The 26060-nt window shown below is 47.6% G+C and overlaps 1 protein-coding gene across 6 annotated transcripts; it reads left to right on the top strand.

Moving 5' to 3' along the window:
- Positions 1-5505: 5505 nt before the first annotated feature.
- On the top strand, positions 5506-24126 carry si:ch211-137a8.2 (uncharacterized). Of its 6 annotated transcripts, none has more exons than XM_078929787.1 (15): positions 5506-6380; positions 7034-7225; positions 13313-13476; positions 14126-14335; positions 14441-14591; positions 15378-15560; positions 15691-15825; positions 15906-16100; positions 17312-17441; positions 17507-17671; positions 18769-18842; positions 19331-19549; positions 21967-22119; positions 22290-22345; positions 22608-24126. In XM_078929787.1, the coding sequence occupies exons 4-15, from the start codon at positions 14148-14150 to the stop codon at positions 22843-22845; spliced, it is 1887 nt and encodes a 628-aa protein (XP_078785913.1). In that variant the 5' UTR covers positions 5506-6380; positions 7034-7225; positions 13313-13476; positions 14126-14147; the 3' UTR covers positions 22846-24126. The 6 variants fall into 6 exon arrangements, with proteins under 6 accessions (XP_078785913.1, XP_078785911.1, XP_078785912.1 ...); XM_078929785.1 differs by having other exon boundaries at positions 7031-7225; XM_078929786.1 differs by lacking the exon at positions 7034-7225.
- Positions 24127-26060: the final 1934 nt, after the last annotated feature.

Raw genomic sequence — 26060 nt, 5'->3', positions numbered from 1 at the left:
CTGCGGCCATCCCATAATAATTTGTTTTTGAGTCTGTGGCGGGGCAAAATTTTCCCTCAAAGTCACAGAAAGAAAGAAGATTTGTGAAAACGGCTGCGGGACAGAACAGGTTTGGGGTCGTGCCTGACGAGGCGCGTTGGACGGTCGGTCGCTCCCGCTGAGTCCGTCAATCTCTGATCTCTGATCCGTCTTTTCTGTGGTTCCCCAGATCGCTTTTATTGAGGAATGTCCACCATGAACTCTGATCGGATCCACAAATAAACAATTTCTGTGATGAAATAAAAACAAAGTTCTTTAAACACGAGTTTCTGTTGTTCCGTTTACCAAATGGCGTTCTGGCCAGCGCAATGATCGAGAACTTTCAGGGGATTTGACCGGAACTTCTTTTTTAGGCGTCCGCTTTTAATGGACGCCCTGCAGGCTGTCAGACTCCAGTCTTCTCCCAGACCAGGAATAAACTGTGGTGTTCCTCAAGGTTCAGTTCTAGGACTTTAGAACTCAAAGGTTTCCTTTCAGTCTAGATCTCATCAGCTGATTTTGTCCCATGCGGATCAAATCTCCTGAAAGGGTGTTTCTTCTTCCTGAGCTGCGGTTTTCAGCTGAAGACACACAGCTTTGTTCTCACCATGATCCCGTTTATTCCCAGGTGTACTCTGGGTTTTCCCGGGAATCTTTTTCAGGGTAAACGTCAGATCATGATGTCTCTGCAGCCTCCAGCTGGAGGACGACTCCCGTGGAGAGCGACTGCTTGGTGAAAATGTCAGCTGTAAACAGCAGGGACAGCCAACCAGGACGTTTGACCCTTTGTGTGTCTGCGTCCCGTTGGCGCGTCAGGTCGGCGTGGCGAGCGGCCCCCCCCTCGCTGTCGTTTCAAAGGTTGAATGGGATGTACCGGTAAAGGTCGGGACGCGCCATCACAGTCCTGCCATGTGAAGCTGCAACAAAAGAACGAGTCCAGTTCAAACTCCCCCAGTGGGAGTGATGGGTTCTTCCTGCTGATTGGTGCGTTTGAGCGAACACACGGCGCTCTGATTGGCCGGTTTGTGTCATAATAGAGGTGCTGATTGGATGACAGGCTGACAATGGCCGTGTCATTGCTGCGTTCACCAAACAAAAGACCAGTGGGCATCGAGGCGGAAAGGTGAGGAGGTCAGTGTGTGTGTGTGTGTGTGTGTGTGTGCGTGTGCGTGTGCGTGTGTGTCTGCGCCAGTTTTCATTTCTGAGGGTGTTCGGCTCCATCACACCTCTTACCACCCCCCCGAACGAACACATGTGTCCATGTTGGAACACGCCCACTGATGGGGTTTTGGAGCTCCTGATTGGACAGGAACATCGACCAAAGGCCGAGCCCCCCGTTCTGATGTGGAATCTGAGATCAAATGGTGGAGTTGGGTGGATGTTTGCCTGCTCAGGTGAATAAAACAGAGTTGTGGCTGCAGCGTGTGATGATTGCTTTGCTCTGAAGCCAGTTTCCACTGCAGTGAATGACAACCTAGTGGTTCCACGGGGAAGTGCGTCGGCTCCACCTCTGTTTGGTTTCATAGCAGCTTGGAGCTGGAAGTGAAAGTTTTGGTGGAACCACAACACAAAACAAACTCTAAACAACCCTTAACAAACACAGAGGAAAACTTGAAACCACTCTCAGCTCTGAAGACTTCTTTGTTTGTTTGTTTTACTTCTTCCATTCAGAACAGTGCTGCCACCTGGTGACAGAACTAGGAACAGCAGTTAGACCTGGATCAGGACGCAGAGAGGTCCAGTGTAGAGAACTGCAGTGGAGACACACTCCTCCGGTGCGGCGTAATGTCTCTGTCCTCCTAAAAGGCTTCCTTCTAAAGTCAATTCTTCTGCTTGTCCTGTTTTGTTGCCATGGCAACCACGCAGAAGTGGTGCAGGGACTGCCTACAGGATGCAGTGCTGGTGATTTAAAGACGTTTTTTTTTCATCACGTATATCTGCGCAAGTTGAATCGAGCCAACAGGAAGTCTTTGGAAACTGAGAAACTTGTTTGACTTTCAAAATAAAATGCTAAATGCTAACTTTTGCGGGTAAACTGGTGACTTGTAGGCTTTCCTAAATGCACAGCGTTGACCTTTGAGACATTCCTGATGTGCAGACGGAGTAACAGCGCCCCCTATGTGCCGTCTGAGCTGGAACAGAATCGCAGGTTTGTTTCAATTTATGCTTTATCGTCTTAGACTGAAAATGTTCGGGGAAGATTATTTTGTAGATATTTTCTGAAGAAAATCACGTTTTGTTTCTAAAAATGCTTCATTTATTTATTTATTTTAAGATGTCAAAATTTTTGATAAAAATGTTGCTGTCTTAACCAGAGCCTTTCCACAGCTTGGAGTTTGATTCAGGGACGCCCTCCTGACCTCCTGACACAGAAACACATGACCCTCCACTCCACTGATGAAAGAGTGCATTTTAGCTCCACCCACTGAGTTTACCTCAGCCAATGGCATTTCTGTTTGTCCTCAGAGGAGAACATTCTGCCAGCGTTACCTCGGGCCCCAGAGCCTGAGCTGCCTCTGCTCAGCGAAGCGTTCAGAGCATCTCCATGGGTCTAGGCGTCAGCTGTCATCAGACCGCCATCGCCGCGCCGTGACTCTGCAGCTTCAGGAGAAGAAATGCCGCCGGTTGGCCTAACAACTGCTGGAGCCGAGAATTAAAGTCACCACCAGCACGGCGGCTGACCTCCGGAAAGCGATGAAAAGGCGCATGTTCATGACACAGTTCACCTGGTTTACCCATGCTCCGCCTCCAAATCACTGAAGCAAACACACTTGGGTCATTCTGAATTCGGTGTATATTTGGTTCTCTGGTGACTGAAAATTTACCCCCAACAAATGCGTTTCTTAACATTGCATCATATTAAGGACTAATTAAACATCTGAGAAAATAAGTTTTCCCACCTTAGACGTGAAATGTGTTGCCGTGACAGTGTGTTTTGTTACGGGGTCGAATATTTACGCTAAAGGTTGTCACATGTCTACATTAGCTAGGATATCGGAGGCATACGGCACGAGGAAAACAAGAAATTAATATATTTTACAAAACAATTGTTTTCTTTTTCCCAAACAATAAACAGTAAATATCATTTATGAATGCAACAGAGGTAAAAGGTTGAGCTTGACAAACAAACTATGAATTATGGGTAAAGAATTAGGCTAATACTTAGCTGTCTTCAGAGCTTAAGCGGGAAAATATTCACTGATGTCACTTCCTGGTTGCTGAAGAAGTTGGACTGAACTATTATTTCTTTTAAAGGGGGGATTGATAGTCTGTTTGTCACGGGGTTAAACAAAAACCAGGAACGTGAAAAAATGGTGACGTTTTTATTTAAGTGAACCTAAATCTGCAAATGGTCATGTTAGCAGAAAAACACGTGTTCATTGGCTGTTCTGATCAGTTTTGTGAAAAGGTAACTTCGGTTGGTGGGGACATGCTCATGTGGCTGACCGCTACACCTCAACAACCCATCATGGTTTCAAAACATAAGTTTCAAACTATATTTGTTTGCTATAATTTTATGGCTGAATTTATACGCAAATCTTTGAGATGAACCTGTGGGACACAGAGTGGTTTCAGAGAATCCACTCTTTCTACCCATTTTTGGAGCTAAAGGAGACACGTTAGAAGTTCCAATGCTGCTCAGAATATATTTTAGTACATGAGACATTTCAGTTGTTCGTACATGAAAGTTAAACTTGTCGTCCAAAAAAAACGGTCCTCATTGGACCCACTGGTGCAGGAAAATGGAAAATGTGGGAATGTGTCACAGGAGAGAACGGCCTTTCATGTTGGATCTCCTGAATGTTTGGGAGAGTTTTTGCTTTGGGAATGTCTTCGTTTTTTCCCTCCTCGGCGTGTGCCTTCACGTCTGCGAGCAACAAAGGACGCAGAACTGCCATGAAAAGACTTTGAATGTGAACAGAGAGGCCGCAGCAGCACAAAGCTCTGAGGATCGGGTCTCTGAATGGACCGACCCGGACTGGAACGTGAAAGCCAAACAAACACCAGTCGGCTCTCTCTCACAGGTGAGTCGGGGTGGAAACTCGTTTGTCTGAAACAGCAGGAGGAGGTTTCTGTGGGAGAAGCAGGAGGGAATCTGCTTAACCCTACTGCTATCTTAGATGACCCCCCCCCTTCCATTGAGGTGTTCTCCCTACCATGACAAAGGTGGATAAAGGTGGAAAGATTTCATGTAATCCATGGACACCAGTGAAGATCACAAATCATTGAAGAAAAAAGGTTCAGAGCACTGTCTAGTGGGTCTAGATGACCCCACTCCCAATGTTAAAGTGCCTAGGATAACACAAGGGTTAACAGCTCAGGAGAAGGAGGTTCATGGAGATCACTACCACAGAATCAGGGTAATAGTCGTCCTGGTGGACCTTCAACAGCTCAGAAGTATTTAGGAGAGATGGTGCAGTCGTCACTCGGCCTTAAGATTGGAGGTGAAGACTCTTTCTGCACGGTCATGCTTTAACATTGGAGCTGGAATTCCTTGATATTCCAGAAAGTTCTGTCAGGGATCAGAGTCCGCTGATGTTCCTCCTCGGTGTGAACACCTCCCACCGATGAGCAGAAGCTTCCATCCGTTTCCAGAGTCCCATGGAAACCAGCAGAGAGGAAGCACAGCCTGTTCAGAAGCTTCAGAGTGGAGGTACTGACGGACGAACCGCCTGGAACCACACAGGAAACACGGGGATTTTATTCTGAAAGTACGAGCGGTCAGTGCCGTATATTCATGGAACACTTTGATGGAGCTATGGGGGGGTCAGTGTCTGTCAAGGACACTTTGACAGCAGGAACTGAGACTTGACTCCATCTGAGAACATTTCTCCTGAAGGTGGCGCTGCAGAGTGAGAACACGAGGAAATCTATAAAACCTTTGGTGCTAAGAGAAGACGGATCCTCCAGTCGTCTGCGTGGCTTCATTCCTGATATCGCACACTTCGTCTGCCATTAACCCGCTTACAAAAGAAACACATATTCAATCAGATTTTAGTGCTTTATTCTTGTTAGTTTTTCAGGTTTGGATCACAAAAAACAGACTATTTGTTACGTGGATGGACCGCTCAGGCTTAAATAAAGCATCAGTTCTCCTCTTACCGCTTCTTTTTGTTCAGATGATGAAGCTAAAGTTTGTTTTTAAAGAGCAGCGATCCAGAAGATTCACGCCATGTTTTGACTTTGCCTTGTTTTTAGATTTACACTTTTATTTGTCTCTATGAGTTTGTGAGATTAAAAAATGAAGATTGATCTCAAACTTTTTGTGATTCCTGCAGCAAAAAAAGACTAAATGTGTTACTTAGAATTGAGTTGATGGACAGTTTCAGGTTAATTGTTGGTAATATGATCAAAAATATATTAGTAAGAAAAACATGACACTTTTTCATTTTATATTTAACTCCAAACGTTTCTACGACCGTCTGAAGACTCTCTGGAAGGACTCAGTGGCACATTGATCATGAGGCAGAGTTTCATAACTGAACACGGAATTCTGGGAGTCTTTCACGTATCAGAATGGAGCTGTGAAAGAAAAAGTCTGGAGCGAGATTCACCGGATTTACACCGCTTTGACCTTTCACACCAAACCTCCTCCAACTGTCAGTGACGCACATGCGCGAGAAAACAACAGCAGCAGAAGAAGAAGCCCCTCCCTGTTTGCCCAGTGTGAACACCCTGGGCTAAAGGCGCCGTCTTGAAGGTGCGTCACATTCCCGCTTTGAACAGAGCTGAAGGAAAAGAGTTACATGAATAAAGATTTTTTTTTTTTTTTCATTTTATGAATCCTCGGGGGAAACTGGTGTTTGGCTCCAAATATTCAAATGATATCTGAATAACTTTAGAGCTGAAGGAATTTGTCATTTTAAGCCAGCGATGAAACTTTTGAAACCTTTTTGGGGTTAAAAGAAAGCGCTTTGATGTTTATGTCAATGATGGAATAAAAAGTGTTTCCAGAAATCATCCGGATGCTTTGGTGAAGACTCAACTGCAGGCCGCGTCCCGGCAGCCAGCGGCTCCTTTTCCCGCCTCCCCGGCAGGCGGAGGTCCCGGGACGTAGCTTCGCTCCAGCAGCAGGTGGAGCAGGACGCACGCGGCAAATGGGACGCAGCAGAGAACGTGATGCAGGTGACTCTCGACAGGTGTGCGAGTGCGAGAGGGAGGAGGGCGTGGCTTGGAAGGTACCTGCAGCAGGTAGTTTCAGGTTTCCCACAGCCCTGCTCCGCCGCGCAGAGATGATTTCTTCTTGACTGAAGCGGAAAACTTGGCGGAACGGAAGTCCTCCTCCGGGATTCTGGAGCTTCGGCTGCTCTCCTCCGGACCGAGCGGAAGTCCGTGAGTCACCTGAGTGAGTCCACTCGCAGGTGAGGGTTTCCTCAGTCAGATCCGGAAACGGCATCCCTAAGTCCTCTAAGCGAGCTGTTTGTTTGTTTGTTTTTGTTTGTTTGTTGGGTGTTTTCCCGACACTCTTTGCGCTGCTTTCACCAAACAAGACGGTCCTTTTTCCCGCGAAGCCGATCAGAAACCCGGGCGTTTGTAGTAGTTTGGGCGTAAGCCAAACAGGTAGTGATTAGCTGTGCACGCGCGTGATCTGTGGACACGCGCGTGCACATTGTCGTTTTGTTTGCTCTGAGAATGAAAAGAAGGAAACGCATGCCCGCCGTTACCATGGTGACGGTGACGCACAGCACGCGCTTCTGCAGAGAAACCGGCCAACTCATTTAAAGGCCCTCGCGGGTTCAGGAGTCGAACCTGCAACCCCCCCTGGAGTTTCTGCTTCTTCTTCTGCTGAGTTGTTGTTCCTCTTAAACATGGATGTAAAAACACACCTGTGTCTGTCTCTTTATGTGAAAACCTTTTTAGAAACGTTCAGTCTCAGAAAATAAAAACGGAGGCACATCTGGATGAATGAGGAGAATCGGAGCGGTTGCAGAGTTTTATGTCTTTATAAGTCAAGCGTTGATCTTTATGACCCCCCCCATGCCTACCTGCAGTTGGTTCTCTGTTATCTCAGCAGCATTTGCTTTATGGCTGACGGCGTCTGCGGCGCCACACGTTCTGGTCTGAGGCTCACGTACAGCAGGCGGGTCTCAGCAGAAAACACGGATCCAGGTCTGCAAAAACACGTCTGTTGAACTGTGGCTACAGGAGGTATTTGGGACGGAACCTCATTGGTTCTGGACTTTAGAAGGTGTGAGGAAACGGTCAGGTGAGTCCACAGATGATACTTGACCATAAAGACTCCTTCGCTTTTCATGAAGCTGCAGACCGAAGTGAAACTAATGGTTGTTGTTCTGAGGCCTCGGCCTTTTGGCAGCTGCCGGTTCCACAACCTGAGAGTTCAAATTAAATTCAATTAAAGTCCGACAGCTAGGTGTGTGAAATCTGTTCTCCACATTTGACCCCTCCCCTGGGGGAGCGGGGAGCTGCAGACACAGCCGCGTTCGGGAACCATTTTGGTGGATTCAACCCCCCAATCCAACCCCATAATGCTGAGTGTCAAGCATTGGGTCCCATTTTTAAAGTCTTTGGTATGACTCTGCCTGGGTTTGAACCCACGACCTTCCAGTTACAGGGTGGACACTCTACCAGAAGGCCACTGAGCTGATCTGGCCAGTTTTCTGGAAAGTGGTGGAACGTCCCTTCTGGACTGGGAACAAGTCATTTCCAGTCTCCAGATTCGTGTCCTGGTCCTCAGATCATCTACTGGTTAATTCCTCCTCATGTTGCTGCTTTTGACTTCTGTAAGGTTTTTGAGGATTCACCAGGTTCAGGAGAATCTGGTGAATCCTCAGCCTCTACATTCAGACCAAATGAAGACGTATGTTCGGACCCAAAACCTCCCTTTGTGGGTCTGATTTAGTAAAGAACAAGTCCTGAAAGGTGAAAGCGTCTGTTGGTTCTTTGGCTTGAGGCGTGTCGGATGGGTAGACGTGATCGTGAAGACGAGGACCTGTGAGAACAAGGCGCTGGAGCTCAGGTTTCACAGAAACACCTCAGAGGTGGCCCTCGCAGTCTCAGGGCGTTCAGGTTTCATTTACCAGAGTCTGCAGCTTCCCTCAGAGGCCTTTCCGATCAGCTGATCCGTGTGGAGAAGTCCTGACCCGTTCATCCAACACGTTTGTGTTCAGTTGTAAAATTAAACGTTTGAGATTCTGTTTCCTTCTGAAGCTCTAGTTCATGATCGAGGTCATTCTAAGGCGGAACCATTGACAGTATATGGGAACTGGACTAAGTGACTCCTCCCCCTGGTGTTCCAAACAGGAAGTGGCTCCAAGAAGCCAAAACCCCGCAGACGTCTTTAGAGAAATAAACAGCTGTCAGTCATTCTGTTGGTCAGAAGAACCGATCTGGATCTGAAACCTTTTTTTATAACATCTTCTTGATAATCCTCAAGCTCCAAACGTTGGTCAGATTTTACGTAGCCTGCTTTCCAGTGGGAGGGGTCGTGGCCTTCCAACAAGCTCTCTCCTGATTGGTGAGAGTGGCTGCCAAGGAAACAATGACGCAAACCGACTTGGACCAATCACTGCTCACTGACGTCGTCTGGCTCCCACATGGTGGCGTCCATATTGCCATAAAATGGCGAATGAATTGGTTTGGAGCCGGAAGCAGGTCATTCTCTGTGGGGGGGTGGGATGGGTGGGGGGTGTCTGATTGGCTCCGGTTCTCATAATATATTCAGTCAATAGACGGAGGGCATTGGTATAGTCCGATTTATTCCCAACGTTCCAGATGATTCTAATCAGACAACTTTGGACCAGATTATCACCACTGTGGATCTCTGAAAGTGACCGACTGATCACCTTAAAGGCTTTTCTGTCCTGACAAAGCAAACGGCGACGATGGAGACAAAAACTTTGTCGTAGATCAGGAAGAAATCCCCAACAGAGGCAGACGTCTCTCATTTGCTACCGATGACCTTCTGAGCGACGCTCCGATCCTGCAGGTCTTTAGTTTTTTGGAGCCTGAAGCTTCAAAGAGGTTAGACTCTGAGGGATTCGGCCAATGTTTAGCTGGAAACCTTCAGACTTCTCTCAGTTCTGCAGAACTCTGGCTCTGTAACACAGTCTTTGGTTTTCATCTCTGGTTCCTTTGCAGTTTAGATAATTGTTTGATGGTTTCAGACGTTTCTCCGTTCACTGAGGTCATGACATCATAACGTTCTAACTAGATGATGGATGTTTTTAGAGCCTGTTGGAGCGTCTCTTCCGATGTGGACTTTCTTCTGTTCCGGTGAAGAGCTGAGTCTTCCGCTAAGCTCCTCCCCCTCACCTGTGACCTTGAGCCGTGTTGTGAATAAAAGGCTGAGATCAGAGAACCAGGCAGCAGGAATGAGCGTCCTTCCTTGGAGATCTTGAGTTCAAGGTGAGGCGTTCTTGGAGGGAAGAGGAGGAGCTACATCCGGCGTAGAACATGCCGGAAAGACGGCACGGAAGTCTGGCTTCAGCAAAGCTCCAGGGATCCGCTGAGGCTCTCAGGATTCTCTCAGGATTCTCTCAGGAAGTGCGGTTCCCTGAAGACTGAAAGGCCCTCCAGCTCATCCGTCGTCGTGTCTTTGGAGAAGATCGACCAGCAGCTCGGTGTTCTGGAGAACAATGCGGCGGCTCCTCCACCTTCTCTTGTCTGCCAGGTCCTTGGGGGTGAACCCGACACCTTCTTCACGTTCTCTTCTTCTTCTCCTCTTTTCTTCACTGACATCATCTCGGTGTGTCTCTGAGGAAGACAGGCCGGCCTTTGTTCTCTGCCCGAAAGCTTTTGTCCAGAGGAGACAATGGCCCGACTCTGGGGGCTTCAGCGGGATGAAGAGGATGAGGAGGGAAACGTTGGCGAGCTCGTGTTTAGTTTGTGGCGTTTAAATGTCAGACGAACCGGTTCTTCTGGTGGGAAAACGGCTCAGTGTTTGGGTTCGTGATTGAACCGCATCAGCCGAGGAACGCGGGGGGGTCGGGCAAAAATAAATGATCAACCGAACACATTCAGGTTTTGCTGTTCTGAGGAGGGATGAAGAGGAGGAGGAGGAAGGTGGTGGAATTCTCCAGGACCTGCTGCCCTGCAGTCTCAGCTTTCTGGTTGGTGCTGCAGAGACGGGATGATTTAGATTCTGAGCTCAAGCAGAAGTTACAGTGCAAAACTAACCATTAGGATACAATGCCATGTTTTGCATACGAACTCAAACACTAAATCATGATTCAAAAATGTTTATTGTTCAGTAAAAAGCTGTTTTTGAAGCGTATGGGCTAAATGAGGCTTGGTTTGAGGATTCGTGCTGCTTCTTCTCCTCTTTCTACACCAATGAGATGCTGCCTCCTCCTCCTGCAGCAGAGCAGCATCTTCACCCCAAACCCCAAACAGAAGAGTTTGGAAACAGGAAGGAGTCCTTGAACGCAGCATCTTGTGCTCTACTTTCAGTTTAAGAGTCAGAAGTTAAAGTCCTGAGTTTCCAGCTAAAGCAGACGGATCAGATTTTCTCTCCTCGTCTAAATTCTCCAAAGCTCTGGAACCTAATCTTCTCCACGAATGACGACGGAAATCTGCACTTTGAAGATTCAGACCAGGAGGTGATTAAAGCCGGTCGTCGTGGCGACAGTGACTCAGAGAAAGTGAAGCAAAGAAGTCCTGTCGGCCTCAATCTGAATCCTTTAAATGAGTTTGTTAACACAAAAAAGCTAAAGCGGTTTCTCCCAGTCATTCTTCTTTTATTTTGACCCGAGCTCAGGTTTCATTAAGGCTTCACGGATTTAAAAAGGTCCTTTAGTGGAACGTTTTCATTCTTTGAAATAAAGATTTGATCTCTTTAAAGAGTTTTCTGATCGTTAAAAATACATCAGAAGAATCCCTGAACCAGGAGTCAGGAAGCAAACAGCAGCAGCTCCGCCTCAGAGAACCATGGAACCATCAGAGAGCGACGGGGAACCTTCAGAGAACCTTTAGAAACAAGAGCATGGGAGAACCATCAGAGAACCTACCGACACAGAACGTCAGGGAACCTTCCGAAATTCAGAGTCAGAAATTCTTTAGTACCTTCATTCTTTTAGAACCTTCATGGAGCTTTAAAGGAACTTTCTGAAAACATTTCTGGACCGGGTTCCGAATGAAGTCTGATGATGATGGTCTAACTGCAGTTCTGAAGAACCGACTGAGTTCCAAAGATAAAGTCAGGATGTTTTTAGGAGCAGAACCACCGACGGGTTTGGATCTGCAGCTCTCTGGTGGATAACGTGAGGTTCCTTCAGACTCTGGTCTGGTCTGCTTTGAGACCAGATATTCAGGTCCCGTCAATCATCCAGACCTTCAGGGATAACGGCTGGAGTTGGCCGGGTTCTACCAGAGGAATCTCAGAACCTTCTGGTTGCTGTGAAACCTGAGCAAACCTGCGGCTTTGGAACATTTGATTATCTGCAGACAAGCGACCAGCTTGTGGTCAGATTTGCCTGCCGCTGTCTGCCGGCGCCGTGACAAACAGGAAGCTGTGGCCGAAGGGTTCTGAGGTCCAACATTCAAAGAATTCATTTGTTGTTTTGGTTTTGCTCTGTCAAAAACCAAACAAACTCCTAAAATAGAAAAATCAAATCAAAAATTTTTCATTTTGAACCTGAAAGTCCAGATCAGTGAAGAGAAAAACAAACTTTCTGAGTTTGATCTCAGAAAGTGACGGTTCTTCCCGCCTTTGGACTCGTCTTCCTCCTCAGGGGTTTTGGGAACATCGTCACATGACGGCGATCCACAAATGAGACTCACGCCAACATTCCAGGATGTGAGGTCCGAACCCCTCGGCTGCTCCACCATCAGCAGGACGGTCGTCTGTGGGACGTCCTCGGTCGCTGTCAGCCAAACGGTCCAGACGCTGATGCTTGTTCTGAGGAGCAGCGATGCGTTCACGGGCATCATGGATGTGTGGTAAAAACCAGAACTTCAAGCTTTCACACACGACGTCTCAGTCCTGGTCTGGACTGAATCCAGATATTCTGGTCTTTGACTCGGATTTTTGACTGTGAGTTCAGTGTGGAACCCCCCCCCCCCCCCCCCCCCCCAGCACGGTTGAGTTAGTATAGTGATTTGGTGCATCACTGTTCTACCTCCTAATGTGTTGCCTTGCTTAAGAAAACAGGGCATCATGGGTAACTTTACCAAACTACTGAATCAGCTCAAATTCACAAGTTAGTTTTCCGTTTCACTATTAAAAAGATCTGTTTGAATTTTGAGTTTTGAATGAATATCTTCAGCTCATGTTGGGTTTTCCTCCATTTTTTTATGGATACTTTAATGTCCGTTGGATCAAACGGACGGAGAATCGGTTCACGGACCACGCAAATCGGTTTTTAGAATTTATTTTGTGAACTCCGCGCAACAGAGAGGAAGACGAAGAGATGAAGGTTTGCTGTGATGCTGGATCCTCAGAGGAAGCTGAGCTCAGAGCTTCATCAGAGACGTTTAGAATAAACGGGACGGGGATCAATGGAGCCATTGGTGTGTGTGTGTGTGTGTGTGTCTGTTCAGCTGCAGGCAGCAGTGACTCATCAGAAGATGAAGATGCTATGCCTGTCTGCTCACATTTGCTTAATGAAGCTTCATCGTGTCTGCGCTCAGCGGGGAAACCTGGTCTGGGCGTCCAAACGCTGCACGCGTGTTTTTGGTTGTGCGGCATCCTCACCTGAGAGTCTGACGGCCGTGTCTCCTCATTGGTTCAGAGGTCGTGTCAGGTGTTTTTAAACACGATCAAAAGTTACATTTTAAAGATTTTTCTCCTTGAATGTGCACTTTTGGGACACCTAGTGGTGAAAGTACAGAATGCATTTAACTGAGCATCTTCCCTGTTCGCTCACAAGCACGGCAAACATTTTACGGCAACCCGCAGACTGTAAAAGAACAAAGACAAAGCAGGTGCAGGTGAACCCTGGCTCCACCCCCTAAGGACACATGGAGGCGCGCTCCTGTTTGGGATGTTGGCGTTCTCCGTCCCTCTCTTTGTGTTCTACTTCCTGTCAGAACCAGGATTCTGTTCATTTGGTTTCCTTTCTAAAAGACAGAAGGACACAGACGGAGTGAAAGCGTCTCTGAGGATTCAGACCTGGGTCTGTGTGGCCTCTGGGAGGTGCAGGGCTGAAGCCTTGGCCTCGCCGCTGTGGCGGGACGTGTCAGCACACCGCCACTTACAGGCGCCGTCTCTGTGGACGTTGGAGGAGGGCCTCCTCAGGGACGCGAGGAGAGCTTGATTTATGAGTCTGGGAGGCCGAAGCTTCTCAGGCAGAAACTCTGCAGTTTTCCGTGAGTCATGGAGTGTTTTCGGCCTCAGGGGAAGAAGAAGAGGAGGAGGAAGAGTGATGACATGACAGGAGGATGTAGAGCGTGCAGCACCGTAGGACCAGACGACTGTGATAAAGGCTTTGGGACTTTTTTGGAAAATCTGCCCTCGACTCTGAGATTGACGGCATGAAAACGTCTGAGCCACATGAACAGGTTGGTCTGTCATAATCTCAGACTGAAAACCTTTTTTTCACCTCATCTTTGGTTGATTTCCATTGAAAGGAACTGCTGAGGAGATTCAGAAGACAGATGCTGCTCGGCCGTCTTTAACAAATACGAGTTAACTCTCGTAAAACGTTTAATCTTCACCCTGCAGCTTGGATCTGCTGTGTCTCTACCGCAGCACCTTTTAATGGACCTATTCAGTTCATTTCGGGGGTTTTGCTCGCCGAGCTAAAAGCAATTTCCCGCTGAAGAGATGGATCCTGTAAGTCACAGACGGACCGGAGTGTGTGATCAGCTGCAGTGAGCGTAAATCAGCAGATAATTACACACAGACTGAGCACAAAGTGACTGTGAGGCCCTTCAGGAGCATAAATCTGGCCGCCGGCGCTCCACTATCTTTCTGCTGTCGTTGTGACGCAGATCCACGCTGACTCATGAATAAGCAATAAGCGGCCGTTGAAGGCCTCAGGTAGCAGAGTTTGGTGGCGGTGATAACGGCCAGTAACTGCTTCCTCTGTGATGATGTCATTTTCATGAATGGGAAGCTCAGAATTCGATGTTTTTGATGATCAACCTTCATGGATTTTCCTCTAAATCCTAATAATCGACTGTTCCTAAACTCTTCATTTCCCATCAGGCCGCCTTGATGTGAGGTGAGCATGCCTGGAGAAGAGCCCGCCCCCTTTGACCATGATGGAGATGCTCCTCCCACCAGTGATGACCTTGATTCTGAAGACGGTGGAAACGTGGAGCTCCTCCTGGATCTTTCCCAGCAGCTTCTTCTGTTTGGAGAGAAACAAATGAGGGGAAACCACAGCCAAGATGGAGATCTTCAAACAGGCGGACAGTGAGTGGTTGCCGTGGGAACCGCTTCCCTTCTGCGTACCCACTGGTCACACGTGATGTTTCTTCAGGTGAGCGGGTTGTCTGACCATCTCTGTGCCTCCTCAAGGGTGGAGCGGAGGTGGAGGCTCTGGCAGGAGTTCATGAACGAACAGGCCGATCTGGATGCTTGGCTGCGGTCCACAGAGCAGGCCGTCGCTGCTCTGAGCTCCGCCCACTTCACCCACGGTTCTGCCAAAGAGGAGCTGTGGAAGTTGGAGGTGAGGACTGCGGTATGACATGCTAGAGGGTCACATCTGAACATTGTGTGTTTCTGTGTGGCCCTGTGACGGGCTGGCAACTCGTCCAGTAGCTGGGATAGGCTCCAGCAACCCTAAATGGGACTAAGTGGGTTTGGAAGATGGAAGGTGAGCCAATGAAAAGAGGGCCACTGCACCACCTGAACCATAACCTTTAAGGCCAAAGAGAAGCTGGACTACGTGAACAGATGGAGAAAATCAAACTCTTGGAACTATTTCCTAAATGTTTTTTAGTAAATATCAGCCCCCCCGCGTCCTCGTTCTGTTTTTAGCCGCCCTGGCCCTCACAGTTTCTTAGTGTTCAGACTCCCCTGATCCAGGTGAACGACAGTGGGAGGAGTCAGGAAATCAGAATATGAAGTAGGTCAAGGGTTTCTGCTGGGGGATTCCATTGCATCCGACATTTCTAAAAGTGTCTAAACAGACCAGGATTACTCTCCATTACGAGGCTCTGCAGTCATTATGAGAGGAGTGGAGGAAGTGGAAGTCATGAGGTGAAGGTTTATCTTGAACTAGAACTATCTGGATTGGAAGCAGCAGGGGGCCTAGTATAGAGCTCTGTGGAACCCCAAAGTTATTTCACAACCCCCCCGAATAAACGTTACAGTAGGATTCAAGCCAAAGCAAAATCTGCTGTCAGGCCTTGGAAGCTGCTGGAATATTGATGGATTCTTGTTTATCAGCCTGACTGACGTTTGTGTTCACTTTTTTGTGTTCACTTTTTTGTGTTCACTTTTTTGTGTCCAGCGGCTGCGAACAGAGGCTGGATCTTGGCTCATCAAGTTGGACTGTTTGACCCAGAGAAACCGAACTTTGACCCGCCTGTTTCAGGGCACCATGCAGGCCCGGCTGCTGGCTCTAGTTCGGGAATGTGGCCAACGATGGGATGAAGTCAACGCCAAGCTTGAATCCATCCTAGGAAGACTAAAGGTCCAGAACCAGGAGAACCATGAGAATCATTACACGCACTTTAATCTGCAGCATTAAGTGCATCTTAATGACTGACGAGATGCAGCCTGTCCTAAAATGTGCATTAAAGATTATTCTGTGATGTCCTCAGCTCTTCATTGCAGAGTGGGAGGAGTTTGAAGAACAGAGGGAGGGGCTTTCACTCTGGCTGGCAGACATGGACGTCCGTCTGACAGACATAGATCAGCTCACAGGAAGCACTTGCAAAAAGTTAAAGCTGCTGCAGGTCAGTACTTTTATTTTGGTTCAAACCCTGTAAGCATCCTTCACCGTGTTGCACGCTGCGCCACGTTTCTGCGTGTGCAGTCTTTCCAGGAGTGCGTGTGCGAGAACTCGGCTCGCGTGAACGCCCTGCTGTACCGGGGGGAGGCCTTGATCCAGCGCAGCGACCCCGCGGACGCTCACCTGGTGGAGAGCAGCCTGCTGGAGCTGCTGGGCCTCTGCAGCCACGTCTACAGCAACATCGGGCGAACACATACCCGACTTCTCAGCATGAGACTGGTACACCCCCCCCAAAAGAAAAACCTTGAAGACAAAGTGGCTGTCAGCCCTAAAACAGTAGCTGAAGTAAATGGCTCGTTTTGTCACAAAACCAGGGCTAAAAATACAACATTTAATTCTAAAGTTGAACTAATTTTGCATCTAAGACTGTAAAACTTTCCATAAATGTATAAAAAACACACATGAGGCCTGAGGACACCGTTTGTCTAACTAAAGATTCCCTGCAGGTCAGTCTGAAGACGAAAACACCTCTGCTTATTTCTAGTTAGGCTGAGTCTAAAAAACAACGTGAAAATGGGGCAAAAAGCCCCCCCCCCGTTGGATTCTGGGTCAGGGAGTTGAACCATAAAAACCGGTTCCTCAGCACATCTGCAACCTCAAGGCCGTGACTCTATGAGCGCATGGCAGGGATGAAAACTGGTCCTGTGTGAACCATGTTAAGACCACAGAACTACACAGGAAGCGTGCCATCCATGCAGAACGTGAAGCAGGCGTGATCATCCAGACGTTTACATGCAGTTCATTCGTGACCCGTGCGACGGTCACGTAACTAGAACCTGGTTTGTGCGCCGTCCACACGTGATGTCAGATCTGTACACGGGTGGTTCATGCGTGAAAAGCCTGTTAGGTGGAACCGACGAGGAAATGACACAACTTTGCGTTTGCATCTCACAAAAACGATGTACAATTGCGTTAGATTTACGGAATAATTGTGTATAAACCAGGTAAAATACACATAAACCGACCCAAAAATGTTGAACGGCTGAAAACTGGATTCATGTAAAGACCCGTCGGCTGAAACCCCCGACGGAAGACTGAGCACAACGATGAACACGAGAAACACTCATGGATGAGGAAGATCACCAAAGACAGACTCTTCTGTGGAAAATGTACAGTTTGATCTGGAGACCAGGTCAGGCGTCTCATCCATGAGTCAAGATCCTTCTTTACTTCTGTCAGAGACACTGGGGGGGGGGCTTGTAGTCACGTTATGCTAGCAGCCACCGCTGAGGCCTGAAAATGAAATATTTCATCTAAAGTGACAACATTAACCCTAAATGGGGGGGTTTGATCTGGAAGTAGAGAAAAAGAGGAAGAAAGTGTGAAAAGAAGTATTAAAATGATGTCACCTGGTGTAGAAGGTCATAGGTCAGCCATCCAGACAGGAAGTGACACGTTTCCCCTCCTCCTCTTCTTCCTCCCTCCCTCAGGTGTTTGAGGAGGACTGGATCCTGCCCCAGGCCTCAGACTCTGGATGTCCCTCCGAGTCTCTGCTGGAGGAGGAAGGAGGACCGAGGAAACGGAGCCTGGAGCCCCCCCCACTTCAGGAGCCTCCTGCAGGTAAAGCCAGACCCTGGAAAATGAAGTGGAACCTCCTGAAGTAAAGACTAAACATGAACTTCCAGGTTTCAGACCGTCTGATCATCCATCTTCAGACCGACCTCCCCCCCCTCCCTCTCCTCCCCCCCACACCAATGAGCACGTGGGGCTGGAGTGGGACCCCTCAGTCGACATCGGACGCTCGCTCTCCTGCGATGACGCAGACTCTTCATATTTCAGTGCCGGCACAGGTAGGAGGCCTTCCCCCCTCTGACACCACAGACACCGGGGAGAAACGGGTTCTGTCTTTCAGCTCCTCCAGGGCCCCCTCCAGATGAAAAACCTGTCCGGGAAGCTGAAATCTTTGACCTCAGAGCAGCTTTCTGATTGGTTCAAAGGATCTCCAGGAGGGAAACTTTGGACTGAATCTGTTTCCGGTGGAGTTCTGGTCGGATGGGAGGCGTCAAAGATGAGCTGAGCTGCTTCCTGAACCCACTGTGGACAAAAAGGCTGATTAGGCTCATTGGGTCAAATGAGTCAAAGGGTCGTCTCCATGGCGACCTTTGACCAACACCAGTCAGAGCTTAAAGACCCGCTCCCATGAAAATGGTGTTTTCCTGACATCAAGACAAATTAACATAAAAACAGAATTTCTGAGTTTTTCTTTATTCAAATCGACGTAGAAAACACGGTTTTTAAATGTGGCTAAACAATCTGAATTCAAAGAAGTCTCTGAAAATCGATCAATCGATGATTGGAGCGGGTCTTCGTGCTCAGGACGGGATCCAGACCAAACCAGACCAGTCTAGTTAGAAAACCTTCTGTCTGTTCATCAAAACATCAGCTTGTTTGCAAACTGAGCTCTCTGGGTAACAGAACCCCCCAGCAGATAAAAGTGCTGCTGCCCCACCTCAAAGCCATCTTTAGAAAAGACCCAGAAAAGGTTCTGGCAGCTTTAGAGGCTCGGGTCAGTCTACGGATCATGGTTCTGGACACTTTCAGTCCTGGTCGGATCCACAGCAGAGCCGGTTTCCTCTGATGGTCTACGGACCCGGGGGAGGAGGAGAACACAGGGAGGAGAGCGGACCGCCCGCCTCTCTTCCTGCTGTTTATGGTGCTGCTGGGGGGGGGGGCGTTTCTACTGAGCAGCTGCTGGATCGTGGGGTTCAGTCCGCTTCAGTCTGTGTGTAAAAACCCGATCTTTAGACTCTAATCATCCCGTTTCTACTTTCTACGTTTTCTTTCTGCAAAGGATTTTTGGCATCAAAGAAGAAGCAGGAAAAGTTCTTTCAGTTCATTTTTCTGACGCTTGGACCCTCAAGTCCTGCGGTTGTTTTGCATCTTTCAGGCCTTCAGAAACGATGGAGCTACCTCAGTTCTTTGGACGCCTTCTCTGACATCACCAACCAGGAAGCAGACGCGGTGAGTCGACGCCGTCCAAACGTGTGACTGCAGAGGCAGATCAACCAGAAGGAAAGAGTCTCTCAACCAGCATGAAAATCCTATTCAGTAGATGCAGATGAACTGAGTTATAAAGGTTTTTTTTATTCTAATTGGTTGTTCAAACTGTGATAAAATAAACTGATTCACAATTAGGGAATAAATCATTCTAAACATTATTTTATTGGCCTTGTGGTCTCATGTCTGTTGGCATTTGCTATCATTTAATCTCTATATTTAATCTCTTTACCGTCTTCATTTTCTCTCTCAGGAGCTTCTGAGCAAAGAAGCTAAAAGTAGAACAAAGATTTTTTTAAACCCCTTTTCTACATCGACTTGGTAATCTAACCCTAGAAAGACTGAATGCAGCAAATCCTGATAATCCAGAATGAAACCTGCAGACAGTCGTAGATGGTCAGACTAGAATCCTCCCTGAGCTTCACGGTTCCTCAAACTCTTCCGCTTTGCAGACCTCTGAAGAATGGCCGGACCCCCCCAGCGTCCTGCCAGTTCCCGCCGAGCAGGAGGAGGCTCTGCACTGCCAGGACCCCTGGACCTCCACTCCTGACCGGAAAGATTCCCAACCGCTCCGGTTCGGTGATGGGCGGGTGAAGGCGTGGCTTCAAATTCAAAGCTCCGCCCCTTCAGAGATGCGTTCCAAAGCTGTGCAGACCAACGGGGACGAGGAGGTGGGTAAACGGTCCCACAAGTCAAGCCAGGCCAGCGTGGTTTTGGGGGTTTGGACCTCCAAAGCACGCCGTCAGTCAGTCAGCTGATCCGGTGAACCAACTGGGTCGCAGAATCCAGTTTTTTCTGCACTCCAGCTAGAATCCACTTCTGGTTTTTATGCATCCATCTTCTTTCCTGGCGTGTTCTTTTGGTTTTGGATTTTACGCAGAGATGACAAACTGTGGGAGACTCCACAGAACCAAGGAGAAGCAGAAGAAGAGCAGATTTCTTTGAGGGTGGGGGTGACACGTTTGAGCTGCTGTCTCCCTCATGAGCTCAGGGCTTCCCCTTGGGGCTCCAGCTTTGTTCTGAAAGGAACCCTCTGATCTCCAAAGGAAGATTTATGTCTCACAATCTTTTCCCCATGCGAGACATCACTGAAGTTCTGAAGGCATTTTTCCGTTAAAAAATGACAAATATCGCTAAAAAGAACATCTTCTGCTTTTCTGGTCAGTAACTATAAGAATGAGATTTCCTTTGATTCAAATGTATTGATCACTTCCCTCCATCGGGAGTCGACCCGGATAACCTGGAAAGATTCACATCATGTCTGGAACGAGGAACGAGGGTCGTTGTAGTCAACGACAACAGAAAAAGTTGTTAAATTATGTTTTTTACTTTAGTCATTTTGCTCTTTGTAATCAAATTTGCCAACTTTTGTAAAGATGACTCCTTAATAGGAGCCCCCCCCCTCCTCGCAGACATTATTTCTCCCCTTTTTTACTGCTGGGGGAGGCATCTATTTATTTTTTCCTCTCCTCTGCAGCTGCAGAATAAATCCTTGTTTTATGAGTCCAGTCTGGCTTCCTTTTAACAGCCGCCATCACCCGGGGGGGGGGCCGCTCCAACGCCTCCCTGTACTTTGCTGATCGGTTTTCCTGCCTGACCCGATCTGATTCACGCTGACGAAACACAAAAATGACGCCCATCGACGAGCTGGTGGGGGGGCGGAGATGAGCTCCTCTGCATGGGGGGAGACGGTTGGATTTAAGGAGGTTTTACTAGCTAACAGCATTGATGCTTCCTAATAGGAGGTCATTACCTGAGAAACTATAAAGTACAAAACAAATGGAAGCCGACAGAAAATCAATAACTAAGATCGGTGATGGAGAAACTCCGGAAACTAGCAGTGTTTCCATGCAGCTTAGCTTTGCCTCTGACTAATTTGCTGTGGGACGGACATTCCCAGAGCGACCCCCCCCCCCCCCCCCCCCCTATGTGACAAGGGAACCAGAGGAAGGTTTAAGCTAGCAAGACATTTCTGCCCCCCCCCTCCCACACTTATAAAATGTTTTTTTGCTTTATAAACTCCCCACATCTCTTTGAGTTTCCATGTTTTTAATATCTGCACTCATAGGATGAAGTGAAGCCAAATAATCATTTTGATCATTCAGCAGTTTGGAGTCAATTCCTCTGCTTCATCATTTCTGTCATAAATGGAAGCAAAGTTTTCTCATCAGTGACACCAAACCCTGTGGAACCCTTAGGGGGCCCGAGCTGGCTGCTTCCCCATTTAATATTCTGATATACATTTATCCTGTTGTATTTGAATGCACCTCAGTGACAGTGACACGTTCACTGGTCGAGATGCATTATGGGAAACATACGAAGCATTTAGCCTTAAATCTTAAATAGATCCTCTAGTTTGATTCTTGTTTGTGTTTTTCCTCTCATGACTGAGGGTCACAGAGACATGTAGGACTTATTACTATTATTAATATTTTTTTACCCAGTCAGGTCAAGGTCTCCATGAAACTCTAATAAACCTGGAAGTAAAACGGAATGAAATTGACATTCTAGTGTTTTTACAGGTTCTTGACTTGCTTGGACGGTTTTAAATTCAGAAACCGATGTTTTATTTGCAGTCTTCATGATGCGGTGTGCATATTTCTGTGCTGCTGCCCAGCTGTGGCCTGATGGATCTGGGATGGTTTGTTTGTATCGTTGACGTCACACTAGACAGGAAGGTGCCAGGAGACCCGCCCATCCACAGCAACTCGTTCAAATGTCTCTGCAGAAAACACTCTTCCAAAGATGATCACTACTTCAAAGAATCAAGAAATTGGATCCTCACAAGTTTTTTTGGGGTCTTGTCCGGGATACATGAAAAAGCTGGTATCACTATGGGACCTTTGCCCCTCCCATAGTGGTGGATAAATAGACTGAGCTTTGAAAAAGATCTCATCTGTTCTGAAGTTCAAGTCCCAACCGTGGATCAAACATCTGAAAGCTCTGAAGACAGTTGTGAAGAACCAGCCGTGCTTAGATGTTAGAGGTTCTAGTTAATTAAACCTGCTGGAGAACATCATAGTTAGCAACTGTTTATTCTCACCATGTCAGGTCTTTCTCCTCATTTCCCGCCGTCTGCTGTGTTCAGGCTTTGGAGCTGCATCATCACCTGGACGGCCGCCAGCATCGCCATGACATCACGCAGCAACCAAACGACGTCCTCCTTCCTTCGTCGCCACGTGACTTGGAACCAAAAGCTTCCTCGCGTGACTGGAAGCTTCACGGTCTGTCAGGAGATCAGGTGAGTGGAGGGGTGTGGGGGGGGGATCACAGGCGGACTTTCTTCGGTTGGATCTTGGTGGTGTTTGAGAACCTGCAGTGATGAAAGCTGCTGCAGGCAGACTTTTCTTTTCTTTCTTCGAGTTCCTCAACAGCCTCCTGAGAAAAGTTAACAGATGCTCTGCTTTGTAGGAGGAGGAGGAGGCGTTCTTTAGAGACGAAGCCGCGCGTCTCCTTCCTGAACTGAGGTGAGAAGTTTCAGATGTTCCAGGTCTTCTATCTGAACCTGCAGAGTGAAGCGGATTTATGACGAGGGCCAGAGTTTGGTTTGTGGGGCGTCTGTCCGTCTGTCTGTTTGTGGTCCTTCCACTCTTCTGAGATAATAAAAAACTTCAAAACATCCAGGATGTGTAATCCGATAAAAGTAAAATGATGAACGATCAGAAGTTGAAAGTGCAAGTTAGTGTTTTTTGGGTTGGTCGTCAAAGTCTGTTTTCATTTTCTCTCCAGGTGTTCTTCCATGGCTCCCACGGTGGGGTCCCACAGCAGCTCCTCCTCGTCCTCGTCCTCGTCCTCCTCCTCCTCCCTGCTCTCCTCACGCCTCCTGTGGCTCCTCCTGGCCGCAGCCGTGGCTCTGCTGGGCGGCCTGGTCCTGATCAGCATGGAGGCGCCGTGCCACCACAGCAACAGGATGCCTGGGACCTTCCACTTCACCCTCAGATACGTCAACGGACCCCCGCCTACCTGAACTGGAGACATTTGGGTCCAAAGGGTCAAAGGGGCAGAGAAACTGACCGGGGTCCAACACTTTTGAGGCTCACGTGTTTGCAGAGCACCAAAGCAGCTCTTCTTCTGGGATTTCAACCTCCTTTTTATTTTTATTTAGATCCATGAGCTGCTTCTGAGATTAAAGGAACGTAGAGGATAAACGGGTCTGTCCGACACAAGCTGTCCAAAAGGAAACTTTTCCTCAGGAAAAAAGATTTTATTTAGCAAAAATCCAAATCAAAAGTGAACCGAGTAAAAGACGTAAACATCAGCAGTGGGATGGTCTTCAGTTTGTCACCAATTTTTCAAACTTCTGTCCTCCGGGTTAAAAGAAAAACAGAAGTTTGACTTCCACATCAGTTAAATTAAAAAGCAAAATAAAAGTTTAGTATCAAACTGAAATGATCAAAGTCAGTCAGATGTTAAGCTAACGGCTCATTCTTTCAAAAGGCCCCTGAAGTCCTACATTTCACTGGATGGATTTTTTTTTCCAATAGATTTTTTTACATTTGACATTTGTTTGTTTTCTGAAATGTGTTGCAGCAGTTTAGCTTAGCTTAGCTTAGCTTAGCTTAGTTTAGTGGGGGACCGGTCTGTCCTGTGAATGTTACTCAACATTAAAAAGTCTCAGACCGTTTCATACTTTTGAATCCTTTTTTCCTCCAGTCAGTATATAATAATAATAATCCTGCTGAGCGTTTAGTGGAAGAAGAAGCGTGGCTTCCTCAGGCTGATGCTTTGCCAGACTGAAAGCATTTTCTTTTTTTTATTTCAAATCAGCAGGAGGAAGGAACTTCTAGAGTCGACTTTACTTTTTACTTTTTTTTCAGGAAACAAAATCTCCAGATTTTCTGTTGGTGGGTCTTTCAGGCCCGGGTTCTGGATAAAGGACAGACGCGGTTTGTAAAATCGATGCAACCTCCTCATAAATAAGGACAGAAACTGAAAGGCGATGTGGGATTTTGTTGGTCATTTCTGACTTTGTGTAACTATTTTTCTTTTCATTGTTGCTGAAGAACATCTCTGTGAGTCTCTCTCCTCGTGGGGCTGAAGCTGTTCAGAAGGCATCTTTGTCTTCATCCTGAAGGTTTTGTGTTTCAGCGGTAAAGATGTTTCTCTTAAAGAATGAAATGGTTAAATGCCATCGTCAACTTTTTTTGTGCATTTCCTTTTTTATAAAAGCTCAATTTGAATACTTTTTTTGTTTTTGCACGTGTTGATGGAAAAAATAAAGGGATGTGTTTAAAAAAAGGTAGAAAAACATCTTTTTGTTAGTGATGCAGATGTGATGGAGGTTTTTGATGTTGTCCAAAAGGCCTGCAGCTTTGCTGCTGACGATTGTCCCAAATCAAAAGCTCTTAATCTTCCTCTTCCTACAGTCCTGGGAAGAACAAAAATTCATGCTAATCTTCCTGACATAAGCCCAGAAGCTGAAAGACTTTCCTCCCGTCTTGAGAAACAAGCACTTCCGTGTTGTGGATCTTGGATGCCGCCTCATCCGTGCCACGGCGCTGGAATCCGATTTCAATCTGTGCATTGTTCGGTAAAGATGGCGTGCGTGTGTTTGGACAGACGAGGCGGGTTCTGCGCGTGGAAACAGGACGGAGGAAACCGCTCCAGGTCGATACAGACGCATGAATGGATGGGATTGTTCCGCTTATCTGAGAAAAATGCTTCTAATTCAGTTAGAGGGCAAATAATTTCATGTTAGCCGAGGAATTTTCCCAGTGGACTTTTGACCCGGCAGCCCTGAGACGTGCAGAAACACAAAGGAAGAGAGGAAATCCTGAGATACGCAGACCACACCGGATCCCAGCGAGTCCTGGAGCTCCACGGAATCATCTTAGGAGGAACCGTTGTAAGACTGTGGTGATGACCTGTGGCTACTTGACCTTCAGAGCCTTAAAGGTCAAACAACAAAAACATCATTTATTTGATCAAAACCAGTTAACATTCTTTTCTTGTTCACATGTTTACATTCAGAAGTTTATTCGGTTTCTGACTGAAACTAACAAACACTTAGCTGAAGTTAATTCCTGAACCAAACGCAGACACCAACGGCGTTCCCACGGAGACGGACAGCGAGCCGATCTGTGGAACAGAGAAGCAGAAGCGGCGTGTTCATGATGGAGCTCTGCCCTGAAGACGCCAGCCACAGCCGGCCCAGACCCCAGCGACAAATCAGCGCCACGCATTCCAGATGTGCGCTCCGGAATCCCAGATCCGGATTCTCACAAAGCCTCCTGCTGCTTTGTGGACCTCCGGTCCTGCAGAAAACCTGCAGCTCGTTCCAAACCAAAGCCTGAGCCACAGTTTCCACATCATGAAACACCATACCCCCCCCCTAAAAGAAAGGCAGCATCAGACTGAACCCCTGAAGTGATTTCATCTGAACCCTGCAGCAGCAGAAGCTGCACTGTCCGCTTTAGATAATCAGATTTCAAACGTACACAAAGGGTTAGTGTCATTTAAAGAAAATTGATGTCAGATACAAGCACTCTGCTGATTCAATGGGGGACTAATGCGTTTATTCAGTTGTCTGGTGAGAACAAAACTGGAAAATGCATTTTTCTTTGGGATTGGGGGGGGGGTCCGCCTCGTTCCTCCCATGGGATTTCTGAATGACATGTTTGAGAGGCCAGGGTCCTCTGTGTGCTGCTCAGCAGATGAAGAGGCTCAAGGCTCCAGGAACTCAGGAACCGTCCGTCCTCTTCTGGATCTCCTCAAGACATTAGCATGGAAGAAGATCATCTTTTGGGTTTTACTGATGCAAATAAAGATGAGCCTCCCTGGCCTCTGGCTCTGGGGGCCTTGCGGCGGTCCTGCTGGCCCTGGCCTGGGTGGCGGTCTTGGTCGCCCGGGGGGCGGTCGTTCCCTGCCTGTTCCCGTGTGGCGTTGGGGGGATTCCGGCTGCCGCTGCTGCTGCGGTGGGGGTCTGGGTGTGGGGGTGGCTGGGCGCTCCTCCTCCTTCTTTTCACATTCCACCATCCATTTTAGAAGAACATAAACACTCACCTGAGCACAGGTGTTAGCTCACCTTTGCACTTATAGTTTGCATCATTGAATGAATGAAAGATTTCACACTAGTTGGTTTAAAGGCATAAGTATGCGTGTGAACACTATCTGTTTTGTGTGCATGTTGACATGTGGACATTTTTGCAGCTAGCAGGTGTGTTGATAATATTTGAGTGTGTG

Source organism: Oryzias latipes, chromosome 13 (genome assembly GCF_053564925.1).
Source record: "Oryzias latipes strain Hd-rR chromosome 13, Olatipes_Hd-rR_3.1".
In the NCBI taxonomy this organism is placed as follows: domain Eukaryota; kingdom Metazoa; phylum Chordata; class Actinopteri; order Beloniformes; family Adrianichthyidae; genus Oryzias; species Oryzias latipes.
Note: the sequence above shows the minus strand (reverse complement) of the source record. Positions and strands in the feature narration are given on the sequence as shown.

Coding starts and splice junctions, on each gene's coding strand:
- si:ch211-137a8.2 (XM_078929786.1), top strand. CDS start 14,148: ATGCCTGGAGAAGAGCCCGCCCCCTTTGACCATGATGGAGATGCTCCT. Junction 14,336..14,440: donor GATCTTCAAACAGGCGGACA/GTGAGTGGTTGC, acceptor TGCCTCCTCAAG/GGTGGAGCGGAGGTGGAGGC. Junction 17,672..18,768: donor ATATTTCAGTGCCGGCACAG/GTAGGAGGCCTT, acceptor TGCATCTTTCAG/GCCTTCAGAAACGATGGAGC.